We start from the raw sequence: 24,214 nt of genomic DNA on the forward strand, positions 1-24,214 counted from the left end.
TTATAGGTTATTTTCAAAAATCGTGAATCTTACCGTAAGTCGAACACAGGTAAGTCCAACAAGCCTGGATATTGAAAAGCGTCTGTAGGATTCTCGTTTGATTAGATCTAAGGTATACTTAGGAATTTATAAAGACAGATACGGGTATGTGAGGTCAGTTTGAGAGGGAGTGTGCTGATTTTAACCAAGCCTTGAGACGCGCGAAAAATCTCTGAGTCGTCTTGTGTTGTTCGCAGATAATTTGTAATCGGAAATAGGATGTCGGGCTATCTACGGGTTGTCTAGAACTATTATTTTGGCTAAAATATCAGGTAAGGTTTCGTTACATTACGCGTAGCTAAGTTAGTTTAGTGTATAAGTAGTGTATGATATCAAGAAGATTTGGTGTGAACATTAAATAAAACTAGTCTAGTCGCGTTCAGAATAAATCTCAATCTATATTATAATCCATGTGTACTCAATTTATCGACTACGAACTTATCTCGCATCATCTTAAATACCGAGAGCGAAGAAGTCATTGCAAATTAGTTACTAAATATCTCCTTGAGGTCAATTATAGACTATAGGGGATATTATATAGTGGCAACAGACACGGTAAAGAAAGAAGAAGAAGAAGAGGTTTAACACGTGACATAGATATTATGGTTGTGATGATGCTAAATATAATAAACCCGTTCAACTCATTGACAGCGAGAGATGGACCGACATACTTGATGTCTCAAAATCATTCAATATGCCGGGATTTGACACATTTTCTAAGATTTTCTAATTTCTTTTTATTGAAATTTATTCTGATTTTCTTCCTTTATCATCAATTTTTACAGTTAATCATGCTAATTTTTCTACATTTATCCGTCGCATTTTGTTACACGTTTGATTGTATTTTAAAATTTAATTCTTCAATAATTTTCATTATTTTTTACAAATATATTATATTTACATAAAACTGAATGATTTGCAAAATAACCAACAAAATAAAGGTAATTATAATAAAATATACTTGATTTCATTTATCCACACCGACAAGCGCGGTAGCGCTCTGATGGCAAGTATAATTTATAGACACTGTGTCGTCAGGAACACCGCGACCCCATTATACTTTGAATAAGCTAGCAAAAATTCTCGTTTTACGAATCCATCTATTATATTATTTGATCTGTTATCGATGTACGAGTATTCTATTTTATAGATCTTAATCAGATCTTTTTTCAGCAAAATATTCGAGATTGAAAATTAATGCGTACTTTTGTTTTAATTTTTTGTCTCTTTTCTTTCAAGCTTTGACAGTAGAAATCCTGGATACATACGCACTTGGACGAGGTGCTGGCTCAAGTTTGAATCGAGTGTTTTCTTTCTGCTGCAGCGCCGCTTAAGGTCAACAGGTTGTTTTGGTTTTAAGATCTTTTAATATAAAATTCTCCGTATAGTATTTAAGTTCAAGTGATTTTACACTTGAGTTTAAATACTTTTATTAACTTGATCATCGAGACTCTCGCTGTTCAAGCGTGATGAGGACATCGTCAACTACAATGATGACTTTACTGGCTGATTCTATTTGCACCAGAGTCTCTTTAGCGACAACTTAACACTGTCCTTATCTTCCATAACTTTAGTCCCTTATTTTACCGAGATAAATTGAAAACTATACCCAAAAGATATTTATATCACAGTGTGGCTAAAACTCGCTACGCTCGTTCGCTAACCTCACGGTGCAAATAAGGACTACTTTAGTCACGAATAGACAAGACTTGCGGATTTTAGCAGTCTGTGGTATAAAATTTTATACGATACTCTTGACTTTAATGGTTCAGTTTTACACGGTGCTAACTGCGCCGTGTAAGAAAGAACCATTTAACTCACACGTATCGTAATGTACTATTCTCCTTCCATTATAGAAACTTGCAAATTCACTGAAAAAATTGTCAAACGCTTGCAACTTCCAGAAAATTTTCTAAATACTTATAAATATACGTAAGTGAATGTAGTGAAACCTAATAAAGAAATGTTGAGTTTTAAAGTTCAGCAGATAAGGTTAAATCAGCTGATTAGGGGTTATCAAAAAATAAGATTTTACTAAAAGATATACAATTACAACTTTTCAAAATTATTACTTAAATCCGCACTTTCGCCGTCACTTATCACGCATTATTGAAGTGACTTATACCTTAAAATTAATAACTAGGGTGTTAACATTAATATAATTAACGACTGTACGACAAGTGTGTATTAAAATATTAATTTTAAAAAGTGCAACTTATTTTCAAAGCTTTATTCCTTAGTTTTAAGTTTTTGAGTAAAATCTTATTTTTGATAATCGACTGATTCAACCGTACCTGCTGAACTTTAAAACTTAATATTTTTTCAACTGATTTCGTTGCATTCATTAATGTGTAATTTTTAGTATACAAAAAAAATGTTCAAGGTTTGAAACTTTTAAAAATGTATTTTAAAGTTAAAATTAGCATCATAATACAAAGATACAAATATAGACAATAATACAAAGATATACTTATGTGGATAAGGTCAACATTTATCATTGCTACTATTAATAGATTGTCAAAAGTATTTTTTTTTATAATATCACACTTACTTATTACTTACAATCTCTTGCATTTTTATGCTTTTATACGCATTATAGACATTTATTGATTTAAAAATTAAACCAAATGAAGTCATTGTATTAACTGATTTATACAAAAGTGTAATGAAACTGTGATAACATTTAAAAAAGGTATAAAACCCCATAAAATGGCACAAAATACTATAGTTTGTTACATTTTCTTAAATTTTATTACTTTTTTTAAAGTTTTTAATTTCCAGTAGGGGAGAGTTTGGAAAAATTTTAATTTACAGATTTACACAATAATGTACAACGCAAATTCTAAATTTTATTTTGACACATAATCGTACATGTTTTGGTTGCCCGATTATGTGTTATAAAAAACAATATCTATACTCGGAAAATATACTTATATGTATTTGTACTATTAATTTTTGACTTGAACGAATACGACAAAAAAGTGGGAGAAAACTCGTTTGCTCAACGATTGGAGAGTGGGGTAATCTTACCATTATAACAGCACTCTGCAAAGACCTACAGAAGTCACGAACCATACGGTTATATTTTATTTAATAAAAAGAGTAGTATTTTTAATTGCCTTTTTAAGTATTATTCTCAATTTATCAATTTACAGTAAGTATACGTCTACTATTGAATTGCTAAATGTGATTTAATTATAATGGCATGCAATGTGGGAATTTTCGGGATTACCTGCAAAAGCATATTTTTATATACAATTCTACCAACTTTTATGTAAAAAGTTATAGCAATTTCATAGAAATTGTATATATATTTTTAAAATAAGTTTTTTAAGTTAAAGATAACTAGTTTATGACGATTATCTATAAATTTAAAAATACAATCTAGTGAAACTCAAGGGTAATATACAGTTAATTTTAGATTAAAAATTCAAAATGTCTGAGATTCATTTTCTACGATTTGAACTCTTGTAATTAAAATGGGCGACACTGCTGCATGCAAAAACGAACACTCCCAAAAAATATATATTTTATATAATATTTTTATTTAGTTTTACCAAGTTTATTACTTTAAATTAAAAAAAAAAAATATGTGTGAAAATTAAAATATGTATATACATAAATATTAAAAATGTGACTGGCTCGGGTAGAAAACGTAAACATATCTATTCATTTTGTTCTATAATTCAATAAATAATATTCATCTACAAATATAATAATTATAAATTATTTTAACAAGATTATATAAATATATACAATATAAATTTTATAAACCTGTTTAGAAAGGTAGAATGTTGTTAAATATAAGTTTATTAGATACAGAAAAAACTATAAAAAAATAATTTTGAATGTATTCAATAAGTTTAATGTTCCTGTACGTATTTAAATTTGAATATTTTTTGAAATTTGTACTAATGAATGTAGAAATCGATTCAGATAAAATTATAAATATGATATACCGTTGATAAAATAGAAAAAAAAAAGACAATTCAATCTGCCAAGTTGCTTACATTACAAATGTTAGCTAACTCGAAAGTAGTAAAATTGTGCATAATTTGGTTTCATCTAAAGGGTACTATGTGATGGTAAAATTTTTGGCTTTATCAAAAGAAGTTTGGAATAAAATTAAAATGTTCAAAGTTTGAATCGCGTGTTTTTGTATAATGTCCGTATAGATATCCGTATGTATGTGTATGTGTGTGTGCGCGCGCGCGCGTGTGTGAATGCATATGCATGCGTGCAGTGTGTGCGCGAGCGAGTGTGTATACATGTGTTTATATAGATACAATAATATTTTACAAATTATTCAGTCTGTTTTCATCAAATTTGGCATGCATTTCTATTTTTGGATTCTGAATTCGGAAAAACAAAGCGCTTCTCTGCTTGCGCCTGTGTAGGATGATTTTCTTTTATATCCATCATTATTACACTCCACCATTCTAATGGACATCCGAACCCTTTTCCTAACAAGCCGTATACTTACAACTGCAGTTATAACATATAACTGCAGCTGACATTCTACTATTTCATATAACACTTATAATGGTTTAACTAAAGGGCTACCGCCGAATATTGTTCCGCACTGAATCGTAAAAGCTTCCATTTTTGCTTCGATTGCCAGAAAAAAAATAAGAATAATTATTGCACTTTAATTTTTTAATTTTTTAAATATTTTATTTTTTGTAGCATTAATTTATAATTTATGCTTATTTTATACAATTAAAAGATGAGAAAATTGAGATGAAAAAATGATTAAAAAAAAAGAGTTAAATAAATGTCATTACTCTCTGAGTGTAAAATAGTGGAATTTCACTGATTAATAGTGCATATGCGCTAATTTATACAGTGAAAAGTATGCAACTGCCAAAAAGTGACTATTCACTGAATGAATTAGTGAAATGATCACTGCTTAAATCAGTGAAAATGTCGTATTTTAAATCGTTTAGAAATGTACACTGAGGAACAAAAAAATTAATTTCTTTCTTTGTTTAATTTATTTTAGACTTATTATTATAAATTTGTATTAATTGAGTATGAAAATTATATTATTTAGAAACAAAGAAATGAAATTAAATTTTTTGTCGGTGGCGGGAATGTATCAGTTTCGAGAGAACTCCCTTAATAAATATTATATTCTTGCCCTCGCTTTCCCCCAATGTTCAAAATCATTAACAAACATTTTTTTTCCTATTAAAACTTTGCTGCAGGGGTGAATGGGGTATGTGGGTTTAAGAGTTTCAGTTTTAGGATCGCTCCTCTCATTTGTTCACTGTTGAATAAGTGAATCAGATTCACTTATTCAAAAGTGAAATTTTCACTTGACAAAATAGTATTTATGTTAGCGTTTCACTGATTAGAATATTTTCACATGTTCCAAAAGTTAAACCGAATTTTGGAGTCAAAATAGTAATTTTTTCACAATTTCAGCAGTGAAAAATGCGTTCACTACATAAATAGTGAAAATTTTCACTGTTTTACATGGAGAGAGTAGTCGACAACATCAAATATTTCAATACGTAAATTTAAAATCTTAAATACAATTTATTATCTACTTTAAAAATTTATTTTGACGTTAAACGTAAATTTCATAATGTTTAAAAAGCATATCGTTAAAATATGTATAACTGCCCTGGTAAAATCGGTAACCAACTTAATGTCCAGTTCTCTGCATGAAATCTAAGAACTGGGCAGTTTTCTTTGCCATTTCTTAGACAAAATGTAACGCTTTTTCTCCAACTTAATGGTCAGTTCTTGGATTCAATCTGCTTACCTTGTTTTTAAGTACAAACTACCCATTATAGTTGGTCGAGTAACAGCTGGGTTACACGCGGCTTATCACGGTTTGAGTTTGAAATTGGAAAATGGTAGCTAGCAGGCTTGAATTCGAGTTTTTAGTTTAAAAGAAAGTAAAGAATAATTTTTTGGATCAGAAAAATTTTTGTCTGACTGAAGACTTGAACCCACACCCTGCACGAGGCCAAATAGGTACGGCCATGCACCTTAGTCGACTAAGCCACCCAGGCGTTGTTCCACACAAGCCCTACGAGCTTCGCCATACGTTTGAATTATTTAAATTGTTCAGTTTACGTCTAAATATTAATAATTTTGTATCTTACATCCGAAAAATTAATTGATTTATTGATATTTTTATGAAATATAATTCTCACCCATAAAAAAAATACAAGTTATCGCTACTATTAGGAAATTTAAAATTTATTTAAGAAAAGATTCTACTACTCCATTTGCAATTTTTACAGGGAAAATCAAGATTCTAATCATCCTTTGAGTTAGAAAAAATGCTGTTTATTTTATTAAAAGTCAACGTTTCGGAGGCTTAAGCCTCCCTTATCAAGACTGAAAAAAAAAAATAGTACATTACGCAAATAGGGGCGAAAGTTGGCTTTTTCAAGGGAGGATGATGATCGAGCAAGAGTGGGAGTCGAGGGCGCCGCAGGCGCCCGAGGCGGACACGAGTGCTTAATCATCATCTGAGTCTGAAAAAGCCAATTCACCCTTTGTTGTGTACCGTGCTTTTTATAATCTGGGCATCGACAGCGCTCTTTTTAGCCTGCCTAAAAAAGCAGAATTTTTAAAATTTTCAGTTTCAAAAATTTCAAAAAATTTTAAAAGTTTAAAAAATTTCAAAAATTTTAAAAATTTTAAATTTGGAAATTGTGGAGGCGAAAGTACTTTCGCCCCTAGAGAAAAAACACTTTCGCCTTAAGATATCAATTATCAATGTGATATATGATATTTAGTTTCAACTGATAACTTAGTTATTCAATATCTAATTTAAATTTTAGTAATGTACTATTAGTGGAGATAATTTAGCCGATCAATAGAAAAGTAATATTTTAACAATTTATAATTAATAGCGATTACTCAGACAATCAATATAAATTTTAATGTTTTAATAATGTATTATCAGTGGCGATCACTTTATAATCAATCAATATATGATAACACAGTTAATTAATACATAATTTGTATTTTAATAAAGTACCATTTGTAAAAATACCTTAGTCAATCAATATATTATTCAAATTTTGGTAATGTATAATTATAATGGCGATTACTTGGACAATAAAAAATAATTCAAATTTTAGTAATGTACCATTAGTGGAGATAACTCAGCCAATCAATATAAAATTAATGTTTTAATAATGTATTATTAGTGTCGATCACTCAGCCAATCAATTTATAATTTATATTTCAGTTATGTATAATTAATGGCGATTACTCAGCCAATCAATATAAATTAATGTTTTAATAATGTATTATTAGTAGCGATTACTCAGCCAAGCAATATATAATTTATATTTTATTAATGTACTATTAATGGAGATAATAATTAACTAATACATAAGTTAGATTTCAGTAATGTACCATTAGTAAAGATACCTCAGTCAATTAATATATTATTTAAATTATAGTAATGTATAATTAGTGGCGATTATTCGACTAATCAAAAAATAATTTAAAATCGAGTAATGTATTATTAGTGGAGATGAGGCAGATGTCAGTAATGTACTAATGGTGAAGAGTTCTCAGCAAATCAATATATAATTTATACTTTAGTATTGTTGTATTACTAGCGATTACTCAATCAATCAAAAGATACTCCATATTTTAGTAGTTTATTTGTATATCCATGGTTAGTAGTTTATGTGTAATAATTAATATAATTAATTTCCGAATATTTCAGAATTGACTATGTTTTTTGTGTAAATTTTCATTTTGTTGTTTTATTTTCGTTTTTTACATTCGTTATTTGTAATATTTTTATTTTTTTTGTATGCAGATTTATCACTGAAAAATTTGAAATTTCTCTTTTAATGTTGTTCTTATTAATGAACACCGCGACTAAATACTGGAGTGAATAAATATAAACCAACATCGTCAAACGATTGGCTTTGAGATTTATTTACTGTCATAGCAAAGCTAAGTCTTATTGGAAATTGCCTTCTAACTATACTAAATGGTATTTCATCTAGTGATGGAGCTAAATCGATACGAGGCAATAATACTTCTTTATCGCAATATTTTTCAGTAATTATTTCTGCTGTAAGAACATATTGTTTCATATCTTTAATTATCAATCTTGTACCATTACAAAGACACCATCAATGTCTAAATTTCTCAAGCAATTAATTATTGCATCTTTTTTTAATATTAATTAATGTGCTGGCAATCCATTAGGTGTTAATGAATTCAAAAATTCTGTAAGTATCGTGTTTGTCAATTTGTCATCCGCGTCATTTTGGATTCGATCATCACTATAGTATACAGGGTGGGCCATTTTAATCAAACCAGTCTAATAACTCCTAAATTAAGCCATGAACAGAAAAATTGTTCAGATGAAAGTTGTTCAGGATCAAGGGGGACATCTTTTTGTGCAATTAGTTTTGACCTTGAACTCAATTTTTCAAGGTCATTTGAAGGTCAAATTTTTTTTTGAAACGGTATTTCAAAATTTTTTTCATGACCTTCACAAGGTCATTTCAAGGTCAAATGTTAAGAAATACTGTAATTAATATTTAATCGCATTTTCTGATAGAATAATCGTAGTTAATGTACTTTTATGATGAATATTCAAACCCAATGTGACAATGACCATGAAAATATTTACCTTGAAAACAAAATAATTCCCAAATTTTAGTGCTACCCAGGAACAACGACGTGGACGTATTAGGATTATGTTCCCTTTGGGGTGCTTTTTTAACGTGAGTCCCCTTGCCTCTCACTGGGGTGCTTGTTTACTGTGAGTCCCCTTGCCTCTCATTAGGATGCTTGTTTAACATTCGTTAACAAATTTTTAGTGGTCAAAAGTAAATTTTGAAGTTAACATGATAATTTTAAATATCTGAGTTCTTAATGGGAGTGGGAAATGGAACGTTAAAAATCAATGTTGTCAATTCATTCACGGTCGAAGCAGAGTCAAGTAAAATTTTAACGTTTCAAAAGCGTAAAAAATGGTTAAACAATAAAGGTAGGATGTTAAAAAATACATTATTTAAGATAAAATATTAAACAGCATTTTGCTTTTGCAATATTAAAAAATATTTTTAATAATTGTATTTGCCTAAGTGCATCACTTCTAGTTTAGATGTTTCCTTTTAAGTTGAATTTCTTTAATCTAATATGAATTGTAACGATTGTTCTCACGCTGTCTTCAATTTAAATCACAATGTCTTAACGTAAGAAAATAAGAAGTTACAAATTTGATTTAAAAATTATACAGTTTGAAAATTTCTCCATTTTTTGTTGTCACTTTCTTATTTTGGTTTAGTTTCAATTTCAATAAAGAGTGAATGTAAATAAAATAGTTTTTCTTATTATAAACAAAATTTTCAACATGGGCGATTATCAATCCAATGAAATTGTTGATATGATAATGATCTTAGGCGAAACCCAAAACAATGCCAGAGCTGCGGTGCGACTCTACGCTGAACGCTTTCCTCTAAGAAGGCGTTCTACTCACGACACATTACTCAGATTACTTCGAAGAGCTCGTGATGGACATCTTCGTCGTCAACGCAGACACCACGAATACAACGAAAATGATCCTAATGTTATAGCCGCCTTAGCAGCTGTTCATCTCAATCCACAAATTAGTAGTCGACAAATTGAAAGAGAAATCGGTATACCACGAAGAACAGCATTGAGAATTCTCAATAATCTCCACTATCACGATTACCACATACGATTAGTTCATGAGCTGAGGCCACGCCATTTTCTAATGCGTATTAACTTTTGCCAGTGGGCTTTAGGAGTTTTACAAAATGATCCAGATTTTTTCAGATTTGTTATGTTTTCTGACGAGGCTATATTTCGCAGTGATGGTCAATTAAATAGGCACAATAGTCACTACTGGTCACCTGTAAATCCCCACTGGTACAGGGCTATTGACCATCAAAACCGATGGAGTTTAATGGTGTGATGTGGGGTCATTAATGGTTACCTGATTGGGCCATATTTTTTCGGTCAAAATGTTAACCAGAATAGCTATTTGGCATTGCTCAGAGATCGACTGCCAGAGCTTTTAGAGGATGTTGATTTTTGGACGTTTCGGACGTAAAATTTCCTGTTCTTTCCGAATCTGCTATCAAAAATAGGGGTTCCTATTTTAAAAAAAAATTTGACCTTCAAATGACCTTGAAATTTGAGTTCAAGGTCAAAACTAATTGCACAAAAAGATGTCCCCCTTGATCCTGGACAACTTTCATCTGAACAATTTTTCTGTTGATGGCTTAATTTAGGAGTTATTAGACTGGTTTGATTAAAATGGCCCACCCTGTATACAGGGTGACCCAATTTAAACGGGCACCGCTCATAACTCGTTACATTAAAGTTGTAGGATATCGAGGGGACAACCCGATGGTGACCTTGGATTTGACCTTGAACGCGTTTTTCAAGGTCATTTGAAGGTCAACTTTGGATTTTTAAATAGGAACCCCATTCTTTTATTGCGGGAATGGAAAGAGCGGTAAATTTTACGTTCAGAATGGTATGTTCGGTTGCGGCACTGAAGGTCATCTCAATGTCCTGCAGCCAGAATGAAACCCCGCCTACGTAATTCCTCTAGCAACGCCAAATTAAAAAAAAGTGGTAGAGACCAAAGTTGTTGTATAGGGGGGCGGGGGGGGAGAATTGTGACCTCGAATTTGAGCCAGTCCTACAAGGTCATTTCAAGGTCAAATTATTTTTTTTCAAACTTTACTTTTACTTTGTATCCGAGATGAAATCCCTTCTTAGATGTTCTCTGTCCAGCGGCCAAGACGCAAATGAGCCCTCGCTAGCGTCCAAACATAAGTCTCGCTATTCCCCGAATGATCCCTTCCGACGGTTAACTTGCGAATGACTCCTCTAGGTGGTCGCCACCTACCTACCCGAACTCCTGATGTGCGAAAAATAAAAATGGCTCCCGAAATAAGCCTTTTAAAATAAGTCCCGCGCTCAGTCTTGCCACCGCGACTCCGTCGAACCTTCCCCTACGACGCTTAACTCACGAATGATTTTCAAGCAGGCGCCCCGGCCCCGCGCCGTACCTGCCGCCCGAACTTTCGATTTGCAAAAATAAAAATAGCCTCCGAAAATTGTCGAAAGAGTCTCACACTCGGCCTTCCGCCAAAAATATTATTTTTTTAATTTGGCGTTGCTAGAGGAATTACGTAGGCGGGGTTTCATTCTGGCTGCATGACCTTGCGATGACCCTCAGTGCCGCAACCGAACATACCATTCTGAACGTAAAATTTACCGCTCTTTCCATTCCCGCAATAAAAGAATGGGGTTCCTATTTAAAAATCCAAAGTTGACCTTCAAATGACCTTGAAAAACGCGTTCAAGGTCAAATCCAAGGTCACCATCGGGTTGCTCCTTCGATATCCTACAACTTTGGTCTCTACCATTTTTTCGATTGTGGCTGTCCCTGACGAGTTATGAGCGGTGCCCGTTTAAATTGGGTCACCCTGTATAGTGGTCTCCATCTATTCTTTCAACTATACTTTAATTTATTATCAGTACATTAGAATTTGACGGTGATGATATCACTTTATTTTTTAATTTTATCGAATCATTAGGATCAATTTTATGTCCAAAAATGTCTTTCATTAAATCATTTTCACAAATAAATTGTTTTAGTATTTCTCTCATATTACTTTGTAATTCATATTTAATCATATTTTATTATCTGGATTTTGTACTCGTACATTCTCACTTAATGATAGTCTTGAAAATTTTGACCATAAAAAACTCTTTTCACAGATGTTTCAAGGATTTTTGTTCTGTTAGTATGCCATACTATAGGCAGGGTTTGCCTAAAGTCACCAGATGTTACAATAACTTTTCCTGCAAGAGGAAGGTCATTTTTACATATATCGCGTGTGTTACGAGTGAAGAGTGCAACGAAAAAGTGACGGACCCTGGGCTGGAACCAAGATCCTCTGGCTTGCGAGCCAGACGTTCTGTCGTCACGCCACTGCCGCCACCGCATTGCGCTATTTTACTCGCTCTTTTATAGTAATTAGACACCCTTGACGTGTATCCACACGTGATACGTCCAGGACCCAGACGGATCGACGCCCCCGTCGATGCAACGCGCACAGAACTGCAGAATTCACCTATTATCGGCACGTGTCATTTTAAGGTCCAAAATTATATCCTAGATGTTAAGTTATTGGGAAAAAATGTCAAAGGCTTCACGGCACACTAAGACATTAAGCACTTTAATATAATAAGTAGAAGTAGATGGTAGAAGTATATATTCTAAGACAGCATGAATGAAAATAATAATACATTTGATTCTGATTTAGATTCTCCTTTTGATTCTTTCGGTTGATTCATATAGGTTCTGGTTTTGGATGGATGGATAGAAATAGGTGGGATGATTTCTTTCTTGGGACTAATGGGACTAATGATTTCTTGTAGCTGGAGATCTTGAAAACCTTGCATTGCCTTTTATCATCTTTTCCTTTCATTACTATCAATAAATGGGTAACAGAACTAAATATAGCTCCAAGTAGATAAAGGGTCCACCTATACATTGCATGTAATGTATATCCTCGTATTATAATATCTAATTCTAATTTGCAGATATGAAAGATAGTTAATATCATTATTATTGCTGAGCTAATTGATCCAAATTTAACAAATTTATCTATAAATCGATTCCATGTGTTTTCAGCAATATTCATATATCAATGTATTTTCGGTTAATAAATTAGCTATTAAACCTCCTTGAACTGTTTCTTCACCTTATATTTCTTTTGGCTATGGTGTGAGAATGCTCTCTTCACCGGAAACATTATGTGTTGATGTAGTTTTTGTAGATCTTCTTGCGAATGAATTCCATGAGTTGCTCATGAATCCGATTTTTCTGGTTGCAATGCAACTTTGGTTGAGGGTTTTCAAGACTTGATGATGTCATTATTTTCTTGGCGCAGACATGAGATTTATGCGATTATCGTCAATTTTAAAATATTGAGGTATGATACAGTAGCAGTTTATCTGCGTACCTTTTTATAACAGTATATGTATTTTTGGCGTGCACTTAATTATGTGCATAGCCTCACCTGCTAGTATGGCAATATACCCAGGTTTTTGCTCTATATTTACGTTACAGTTTAAGCACAGCCATAAACACTTAAATATAAAAATAACTAAGGTATAATTTAAAATAGTTTTAAGATATTTATACCGCCTTAATATCTGAAATTACCGCCAACTACACCTAAAAGTAAGAGAAAACTGTAACTTGCAAAATGTGCCACGAAATGGCCACATGGGGTTGTACCCCCACCCCCTCTCTAATGCGTTATCTTACAATGTTACTGTCTGAGTTCAATTATCTTTCATACAATGATATTTTATTTTATGATTTTTTATAGATATGGGCGAGTTAAGTTCTATACAAAAATTTTATTCAGCTAAAAATATTATGATTACTGGTGGCACAGGATTTATGGGTAAAGTCTTAATTGAAAAATTATTGCACAGCTGCAGTGATCTTAATGCTATATACATTATACTACGTCCAAAGCGTGGTATTAGTCCAGCATTACGAATCAACAATATGTTAAAACTACCGGTAACTATTTCCTACATATGTTTGTGATATTTTGTGATAATAACTCATTTTGTGATATTTAGTACGTAATCTTTATTGATACTAGAAAATGAGAAAATTGCAAGAAATATACATGATGAATGTCGAACTATATTACATAATCATAACCCAATACCCCTTTTATCATGCTCTTGTGGGTACCTCTCAATTTTACGTAAAATCTTAAAAAACGTGTTATTTTCTCTTTACAGCGCCCTTCACGGCCTTCTTTCTAGTCCTTCTACAGCCTTCTTTCTAGCACGTCCTCGCGCATCTTTCTTTGTTACATAATATAATTATTTTAAAACAAAATCCCAAATAAACAAGTTTTGGCTTTTTGACCACGTTGTTTGCGGTACTCGTCTTTCGCTTAGAGACCCACTTTAGCTAGTGCGGCCTCACTTTCGCTTCTAACAATGCTAGTTGCCTCCAGAGAAAGAATTTTTAGGGCATTTACAAATATGGTTTATAATAATTTAATTAAATTAACAGCTCATAAATCAAGGGACACCGTAGCGCCCCGATGGCAAGTATAAGCTCTATACATTGAGCCGTCAGAAGAACCATTAAACATTGAATTTGCTAGATAAGCTATAAATATTTTGCAAATCTGTATTCTTTATCACTTAATTCGTTGTTAACACTAACATATAAATACGTTATTCCAAAGATTTTAATACCATCTTTTCAATTACCATATCAATTTTTTAATTACATACCATACCAATCAGCAAATTAATCAAAATTGAAAATTAATTTGGTATTTTTCTTTAATTTTCCACCTCCCCGATTCTCATTTTTTTATATAGCCATTTTCAACAATCGGTAATTGTTAGCTATGAGAGGTTACGAACGTACAAACTAATTGTTTATTTAATGGATTACGCATCCGTGAGTTAGTCAGAGCCATATAGTTGACAAAGGTTCTGCGTACCTACACAGAGTGTTAAGCACGTAGATAAGTGGAGCCTGAAAACTTCTAGTTAAGTCATCATTCATGCTCTTATGGTTAAAAGCGACCGTAAAGATGGTATGCAAAGAAAGTACTTTATAACGCGAATATCGCGCCACATAAATGAGCGTAGACCACTAATTTCGTCGTGACTTGATGACACCGAAGCTGGGACCACTAAATTAATTAATTTATTCACGACTGAACACTTTATTCCCTGAAAAGCGGGACTAAAGTAGCATTCTATTCACTCATTTTTTTTTCCGCAAAGAACTTTATTCCCGCAAAATGCAAGAAACAAATTTTTTATTTTCGCAAAATTTTTAAAATTTTAAAAAATGTTAAAAAGTAGAAAAATTTATTTATTTTGTATAAATTATTAAAATGATTGTTATTTTGTGTTATTATATATGAAATAAGTATAAGAGAATAAATAGAAAATAATAACAAACGTATATTTTTATTAAAATGCCGATAGCTGAGTAGGTCCCACTTTTTTAAAAATAAAGTGGCTACACAGTTTAGTCGTGAATAAAGCACTACATGCAACACAAGAGTAAAGTCGATTAATCCCTTGGGTGATTTACTGCCCGAGCGAAACTCTTACCCGCGGGAATAATCAACGACTTTACTCCCTTGTTACATAATGTACTATTATAAAGTAACTGGAAAACGTTTCCCTTTTTTTGATCATCAAAACGAACACACTGCTGTGCGCTGCGATGAGACAGATGACAGCAGACAACGCAAGAGAGAAAACGGCAACGGCACTACACGCTAAAACGAGAGCGCCACACCACCGCACGAGTGCGAAAGAAAGGAATAGCGACGCCGCGCGCTAAAGCGGGAGCCCCGCATCACGAGAGTGAGGGAGAGTGCAGCACATCTGCTGCGCACGCATGGCCAGGCTAGTGAGCGCAAGCAAGAGAGAGGCATCACTGGGAAAGGAAAAGCTCTCTTATCTCACTCCGTTCCACGTGCGACTTATTTTGGCGGCCATATTGCGATGACTTATGGTCTACAGCTCGGCGTGCCCATCGTCTCGCGTCTAAAACCGCATAAATTTGCATTTTAGAATCAGAGAAAAACGCTTTAAGTGTCTCGATGACTTGTGCAAATGCTGTAAAAATTCGTAAGGATAGCTAGGAGTTATAACGCGACTCGATTCGCTACTTACCGACAAGTTCGACTTCAAGATCTCCCAGTCAAGATCATCCTAGGTAGTCAGCACCGCTAGGGAAGATTACCTGGTGAATGACCTGTTAGTCAACATGTTTTGACATCAAGGCAAGAATTACATAGCAGCGAGTGATTTCGTAAATCAGTGTATTATGGCAGTGGTGTGTTGCTAATGTGTTCAGCGCGAATTGTTGAGTGCGCGTCTCGAAGCGTAAAAATAAAAAGACTTGTGATGAATGTAATTGTTGTTTTTCATCAAGGTTAACAAATAAACTACGAAATCATTGTTAATCAGATATTATATCTTTATTAAAATATTCTAACAAATAGGTCCAGGTAGGAATTGCTCGGACGGGAAGAAAATAATTTTCTCCCTTCTGTTAATACCCGTTTTTTAAATCTCTCAAATCTCTCAAATTTTCTCAATTTTTTTAATTTTTTCAAATTTCTCAAATTTGTCAATTTTTTCAAATTTCTCAAAGGCTATAGCCGGGTTACTATGGTGAAATGGCCCCCTTGGAAAATGTATATATGTTATATACCATTCGATGGGGGATAAAAAAAAACTCCCATAGCCAAATTTTTAGCTCTCTGCCTAGTGCGCATGCGCAGTAACGTCGATAAACGTGTTTTTTTGATTTTATTTTTTTCTGAAGTCCCTATAGGATAAAAATTTTTTTAAAAATTCACATTGGTGTATTTTTATGTCATGAATAACTGCAATTTTTTTGGGATTACATAACCTCAAATATCGGATCTAAAAAAATTATTAAAGTTTTCAATCGATATTTTGACCCCCTTGTTTTTGAGGTGCAACTTTTTAAGTAGACTTTTTTTGTGTACTTTTTCCCGTTCTTTACGATGGCACTAACGTTTTTTCCTTAAAAATAGTGGCACAACTCGATTTGAGCCAAAAACTGATTTTTTTGCCATTTTTTCACGTTTTTAGCTGGTTATGTTACAATTTAGTTACTAAAGTGACTCCTTTTGAGTAGTTTTGCATATCTTCCCATGAAAACATAATCAAATGAAATATTTTGTTCGCTCCAAGCCGTATTTTTTATATTATCTTACGTTTTCAATGATGGTCTTATCAGAATTTGAGGTAATAAAGGGTTTCTCTCTATATATAAAAAGAATATCGCCGCTGTCAGTGTCTGCTTTTCTCTTTAACCTAAAAATGCCCTCATTTGAGTGATTTAACGCCGAAAAAGGCCATTTTTGGTACCATGTAACCCAAAACTAACCTAAAAATGTCATAATGCAAGGGTTTTCACGCAAAAAAGCCTGTTTTTAGCTAAACATAGCCTTGAAATCGATCGTTTGAGGGTACTTTTGGCGTCTTGTGGTCTTAAAAAGGCCATATTTGGCTTATCTGCCTCTACTTAATTGATTATTCCAAATCTATTGACAGTAATAATTATCAGGTAAAAAGGAATTGAAGTTAAGTATGTTCAATTCGTACAAAGTATAATTTATTATCTTCATAGGCTATTTAAAATAAATTATGGAACGTATACAAGTAGCTTTTTAAAAATAACGAATGTTCACAATAGAAAAAATGATTCACTCATCATTGTCACTATCTTCATCAATACACACTTCAATTTGATCATTAAGAAACATTTTAGACAGAATTTCAGCTGGTCGTATGATTTTTGATAAATATCTTCCATGTGAAAGATAATAGATTATGGCAGCAATATGCGCACAACATCCTATAGTACGGTTACCGTTAGCACAATCACAACAGTGTCTTAAGATGCTAGAATAACCAATACCATTTGGTTTATACTCAACGAAACATTTGTATTGTTTTCTGTTAATATGCCTGGATTGAACTTCAAGTTTGAGAATATTGTTAGTCTCTTTTGAATATCCAATCTTCAAATTATTATCTGCGTCAAGCATTTCCGCTAAGTAAGATATTGTCTGTTTAAGCTGATATGTTCCTGTAAACAGAATTTTCAAATCTTTTATTGTTAATTCAGGAAAGTCTGGTAAATCATCCGAAGTTATTATTTTAAATGGTAGTTTCCGACGACTCCATCTTTTGTCTGCTACTAAAACTGCTAATGTATTTTCAACATTTTTTCTAGATTGCATAGCACTAAATATTTCATCTTGCATGTCTTCATCAGAATCTAGGCGTTTGCCAAACAAGTTATTTAAGTAGCAAGAAATTTTACAATAAGATCCAGTATTTTTCACCATTGTATTATCAAGTTTGTGATCTAATAACCTATATTTTTTCTTTTGAACTCCGTGCACTGCTTCAACAACCCATCGCAGTTTTGTCGTGAATCTTGTTTCATTTGATTCTTGCGTAGAAAGTTGAGATTTTGAACCTTTGAGTGCAGGCATCAAAACAATATAACCCATATTTTCTAATTTTTGTTTAATGTCCCTGAAACCTCTATCCAGTATAAAAATGTCCCCTTGGCGAAGAAGTTTCTGTAAAATATTCTGCTTCTCTTCCAATATTTCAATCAGTATTGTAGCATCATTTTTATTTGCAAGATATGGACCTAACTGGTCAACAACATAACCATTAGTAGTACATATAGTAAATGGTTTAGTCAGAGGAACTTTTTTTTGGCCTGAATAAGATTTTCTTTGGTACTCGTTATTAGAGCTTTTTTCATGCCTTATATAAGTACCATCAGCAATCAAAATAAGTTGTTTACCAGGATGTAATTTCTTTGCCATATTAGAAGTTTGATTTTCAATCAATTCATTTCTGTCTACATTTTCTAATCCAAAGTGTTTTGGTAGTAAATCTTTTTCGAAAGATAATAATACTGATTGACAAAAACGAGATACTTGTTGTTCGCTTTCAATGTCAAATATTGTAGAGATGAGCGAGTTAGAATTCCCAGAGCGCATTTTGAATAAAAATACGACAATGGCTTGTGTCGCTGTCCTTACACAGGAATTCTTCAGAGAAGTGAGTTGATCTTTAAGATAATTAATATTTTCCCACGTTAATCCCGTAAAAACTTTCAATTTTTTTTCAGGCATGGAAAATTCAGCTACTGTATCTAATAAAGTTTCGTCTGCTTTTATTGATAATTGACTCAAAAATTGTAGTAATTCATCAATATATACCGTACTTGTAGTGGAAAAAATATTAATTTTATTTAGTTCATCTTCATAAAATCTTTTTTTAATTAAATGTGTGCAACAGCATCTATTGCCATGTGGAATAAAAACATTCATTCTACTATAAACTTGAATTCGGGCCTCTAAAGGAACTAATATATTATTAGTCTGTTTTTGGTACCCACAAACAAAGCAATATTTATGTGTCGCAATCGTCCTTTGAATAAGTAATTCCGTGGTTGCTCGTACTTTTTGTTCCTTTATTGTGTATACAGATGATTGTGTACTTTCCTGAGATGATGAAGTGACAGTTAGCTGAGAAAATGATTCAGAAACATTTGAATCTTGAGACGAAGCAGTTGCTGGAACATTAACCTTTTTAGGTTTAGAGCTTGATATGTATTTGGCTAATCGCTTTCTACATGAATCACAAATTACATCATGGATGTAAATATCTTTATTTGATAATTGTTTAGCATATTCGATTTCAACTTCAGATTCGATTTCCTTTTCTCGACCAATTGATTTTCTAATATAAATATTACACATGGCACATCTTCGATCATCGCGTTTCCTGATGTTATCTGACTCTTCATTACTATTAGATGCCATATTTATTTAACCATTAGACAAGAAGATCACTTCTGAAATAATAAAATATAAATATTTTACAATACATTTAAAAATGCTGTTAGTTAGTTTTTAAAAATCTAAAAAAATTGTTTGCCTTTTTTTAAATTAAAAACTAGAATGAATAATAAATATTACAAAAATATTATAATCTAAGTTCTTGTATAATCCAGTTTTCTCAGTAGCTTTACATGAAAAGTAAAAAAATAATATTGCCTAGTAAAAGTGAAATAAGTTGTATTTCATTTATAAGTTTTTTAAGCAAATAATTTTTTTTTGTCATAAAAACTGTATTGAAGTGCTTGCACCTAGTGATTTTATAAAATCAACAAACCTATGAAATTATTATATTCAATTTGTTTTTTTGTAAAAATATGTTCTTGTATCTAGACATGAATAATAGTGTATTTTAAAATAAATAAATAATGTTGTTTTTAATGATGTTTCATATACGTATGTGTTTAAAGCATAGGTTAGCTTGTGTTTACTTTATTCATTTTACATTTTTTTAACTTAAAAGTTAATTGACAATTAATAAGTTCGCATCCTATTAGTTCTATTTTTCATTTTTATTATTTCTCATGTATTGTTTTTATGTAAAACCAAATATTTTTTCTCATCTCATAATAATTAACTATAGTAAAAATCACATCATATATAGTCATATGCAGATATTTATGTGCATTTTTTATTAATTTGACAGTATTTTATACATAAACAAATTAATTATTGTTCAAGACTTTCTATATTTTATCAATTTAATCATACTTGTATAATTAATATACCGCATTACATCAAAACATGCAACTCATCAATCGTCAAATCCGTTTCTAGCAAAAGTTTATTGTCATATTTTATTCAAATGTTTTTCCTTCTTAATTTTATTTAGTTAATAGTTTCAACAACTTTATGTTTAACTAATTTCTCATTTTACTTTATGTGATTAGCCTAAATTGGTTAAGTTAAATAGATAAAGACTCGTTCCCCTTACATGCATTGTACGTATATCTATATCTATAGGATTGAAAATTCATTTTTATTAATTACTTTTTTGTTAGCTTATTGATTTAAAATCTGATTGCTATTTTTGTTTTAGGATAAGATCGGATCTTTATGCGAGTACTAAAACAGTTTATAATTTAATGTTGGTTTAAACTTTTGATTTTATGCAAGAATTTAATAACGTACACAACATGTTTTTCTTATTTAGCGTATAAAAAGGTCTAATAATTATCTGTTATTATTATTACATTATTATATTATTATATTATATTATTATATTATTATATCATATTATTATATTATTATATCATATTATTATATTACTATATTATCTGTCATTATTTTTGATACAATTACTCTTAATACTACAGAATTAATAATAAAAATTTTATTTTTCTACCCATTAATAAGTCTTACTCTGCATATACCGGTAAAATACAAGTGTATTTATTATAAATACATGGGAGATTTTTTATTTATCAGTAGGTTGGTTACAGTATTTTTTTCAAAACTCAAAGTGTCGGCATAAAAATAACATTTTAGATATTAATAATAGGTTTTGATTTTAAAGAAGTTATTTAACAAAATATTAATTTATTGTGTAATATGTATTAGAAATACATATAACCCTAATATCAAAGCATATAATCTGTGATGTCAAAACTTTTGAAAAACTTGTTAAATCTTCATTTTTTTAAAAGATATGTAAAATATATAGTACTCACTTTAAATATACAAGATTGTTAGTTTTGAAGTAAACAGCAGAAAGATTTAAAGTAGCCGCGTCAGCCTTCGGTTCCAACTAACTCCAATGTATTTGAAAATAAATACTTAACTACTTTATTATTTTTTCTAGTATTGCTATCAATTATCAGTCAAAAGCCGAAATAGTAAAAAGAAAAATCGAAACAATTTTTATTTGCTAGATTTTAATTTACTTTAAAAGTTATAAACTTATACTAACAGCGTTTTCACCATTCACTTGTATTAGTATATTATGGAGAAAGTACAATTGAGTCCGTCGTCCCGTACCGACCTCGGGACATACCGTCTGAAATAAGCTGTTTTTACGGGATTGGCTAATTCTGTACCGTCGATTGGGTTATCGAACAGAATTAGCCAATAATATAAAAGTGACTTATTTCAGACGGTATGTCCCGGGGTCGGTACGGGACGGGACGGGACGTATTGTACTTTCTCCCTTATATAGACAATTGTAAGAAAAAAAAAATTAGTTTTGAAAAAAACAATGTTGGCCATTGGTTTGCGCATCGTTTAATTAATTAAGAAATCAAAATACTTTATTTGTTTATGCTCCTGATAATTCTTAATTTTATGATTGACCATTCACTACGCAGATCGTCTGCATTGCAGCCGCCGCGTCAACCGCGCGGCCAAGCATAACCTTTTATTATAAATACAAATAAACAATAAACAAAAAAGTGCGACAGAGACAATACTTTCGACCAATCACAGAACGTTTAAAAAGAACATAACATTAGCCATCAGTTTTATAATAAGGTGATATCACAATTCTGATAAGACCATCATTGAAAACGTAAGATAATATAAAAAATACGGCTTGGAGCGAACAAAATATTTCATTTGATTATGTTTTCATGGGAAGATATGCAAAACTACTCAAAAGGAGTCACTTTAGTAACTAAATTGTAACATAACCAGCTAAAAACGTGAAAAAATGGCAAAAAAATCAGTTTTTGGCTCAAATCGAGTTGTGCCACCATTTTTAAGGAAAAAACGTTAGTGCCATCGTAAAGAACGGGAAAAAGTACACAAAAAAAGTCTACTTAAAAAGTTGCACCTCAAAAACAAGGGGGTCAAAATATCGATTGAAAACTTTAATAATTTTTTTAGATCCGATATTTGAGGTTATGTAATCCCAAAAAAATTGCAGTTATTCATGACATAAAAATACACCAATGTGAATTTTTAAAAAAATTTTTATCCTATAGGGACTTCAGAAAAAAATAAAATCAAAAAAACACGTTTATCGACGTTACTGCGCATGCGCACTAGGCAGAGAGCTAAAAATTTGGCTATGGGAGTTTTTTTGTATCCCCCATCGAATGATATATAACATATATACATTTTCCAAGGGGGCCATTTCACCATAGTAACCCGGCTATAGCCTTTGTCAAATTTTTTCAAATTTCTCAAATTTGTCAATTTTTTCAAATTTGTCAATTTTTTCAAATTTCTCAAATTTGTCAATTTTTTCAAATTTCTCAAATTTGCCAATTTTTTCAAATTTCTCAATTTTTTCAAATTTCTCAATTTTTTCAAATTTCTCAATTTATTCAAATTTCTCAATTTTTTCAAATTTCTCAATTTTTTCAAATTTCTCAATTTTTTCAAATTTCTCAATTTTTTCAAATTTCTCAATTTTTTCAAATTTCTCAATTTTTTCAAATTTCTCAATTTTTTCAAATTTCTCAATTTTTTCAAATTTCTCAATTTTTTCAAATTTCTCAATTTTTTCAAATTTCTCAATTTTTTCAAATTTCTCAATTTTTTCAAATTTCTCAATTTTTTCAAATTTCTCAATTTTTTCAAATTTCTCAATTTTTTCAAATTTCTCAATTTTTTCAAATTTCTCAATTTTTTCAAATTTCTCATTTTTTTCAAATTTCTCATTTTTTTTATATTTTCTCAAATTTGTTGTGCACGACTTGGAATTCACGATCTCCTACCCAACTTTCACGCATGAAAAAAGTCCCTTTCATGCCCTTGTTGGAAAAAACACGGTGTGCAACACGGAAATAAAAGCTATGTCAGACAAGGGTGAGGTGTTTTCAGCACGAGTCGCTCGTGCTGAAAACACCTCACCCACGCTTGACATAGCTTATTTTTAACCTTGTTGCACAATGTACTATTTTACTTTTAAATGTCTTAATTAGAATAGGATAAAATTGAATAAAACACTTTCGTACGAATAATTATTCAGATGAGTGTATTTATCTATTCATGAGACCTAAATACCTATTCTATACTCTATCAGAACGTATTTGTAGATTTAATACGGCTAATCAGGTATTCTAAGTGGTTGAGTTTAGCGAATCTTCCTCTAGAATCGCATGCTGTATCTAGCTAACCAGGAGCGCATTCACCTGGCATCCGATAAATAAAGTATTGATGAAATACCGATAAATATCAATACAAAAGCTGCTTACCCGCCAGGAACGCAGTAACATCGGTGAATTCCATTATTTTGATTATTTAAATTGTATGGAATATACTTTTATAGTTATTCCCTCGAATTATTGCAGTATCAGAAGTAGACTAAACGTTCGGAAAACTGCGCAGGATTAGTTTATATAAATACTTTTCTGCTGATTATTAATGGCGTCTGCTTATGCGCTGAAATATGTACAAATAGCTTGAGAAATTAGCTTGCGCTATGAGGACATCTGCTTTATTAAGCCTTGCTGAGAATGCTAAAAGGTACCTTATCCTACTCTGGATATAACCTCTATACTTCATCACCATCAGCTCATTCTGCTCTGACCTCAAGAAACCGTAACATCGGTAAATCCTTTTTTTTTTATTATTCAAATTGTCTGAAATATACTTTTATATTCATTCGAATTATTGCAGTATCAGAAGCAGACTAAATGTTCGGAAAGCTGCGCAGATTGAGTTTATGTTAATACTTTCCTGTTGTTTGTAACGGTTCAACTTTCCCCAGG

The 24,214-nt window shown here is 31.5% G+C and overlaps 1 protein-coding gene across 8 annotated transcripts in view; it reads left to right on the top strand.

Moving 5' to 3' along the window:
• LOC100117878 (putative fatty acyl-CoA reductase CG5065) overlaps positions 1-24,214 on the top strand; it is a 267,482-nt gene that overhangs the window by 26,732 nt on the left and 216,536 nt on the right. For 2 of the 8 annotated variants that reach the window (XM_032601844.1, XM_032601843.1), the window contains one exon: positions 13,425-13,624. The exons of 2 other annotated variants lie outside the window; for them this stretch is intronic. In XM_032601844.1, the coding sequence (XP_032457735.1) occupies positions 13,427-13,624 (198 nt within the window). In that variant the 5' untranslated portion in view covers positions 13,425-13,426. Of the gene's footprint in view, positions 1-1,812; positions 3,194-4,278; positions 4,433-13,424; positions 13,625-24,214 lie in introns of those variants that run through there. 4 more of the 8 variants (XM_031927033.2, XM_031927034.2, XM_031927039.2 and 1 more) reach the window with 4 other exon arrangements.

Source organism: Nasonia vitripennis, assembly GCF_009193385.2.
Source record: "Nasonia vitripennis strain AsymCx chromosome 3 unlocalized genomic scaffold, Nvit_psr_1.1 chr3_random0009, whole genome shotgun sequence".
Classification (NCBI taxonomy): domain Eukaryota; kingdom Metazoa; phylum Arthropoda; class Insecta; order Hymenoptera; family Pteromalidae; genus Nasonia; species Nasonia vitripennis.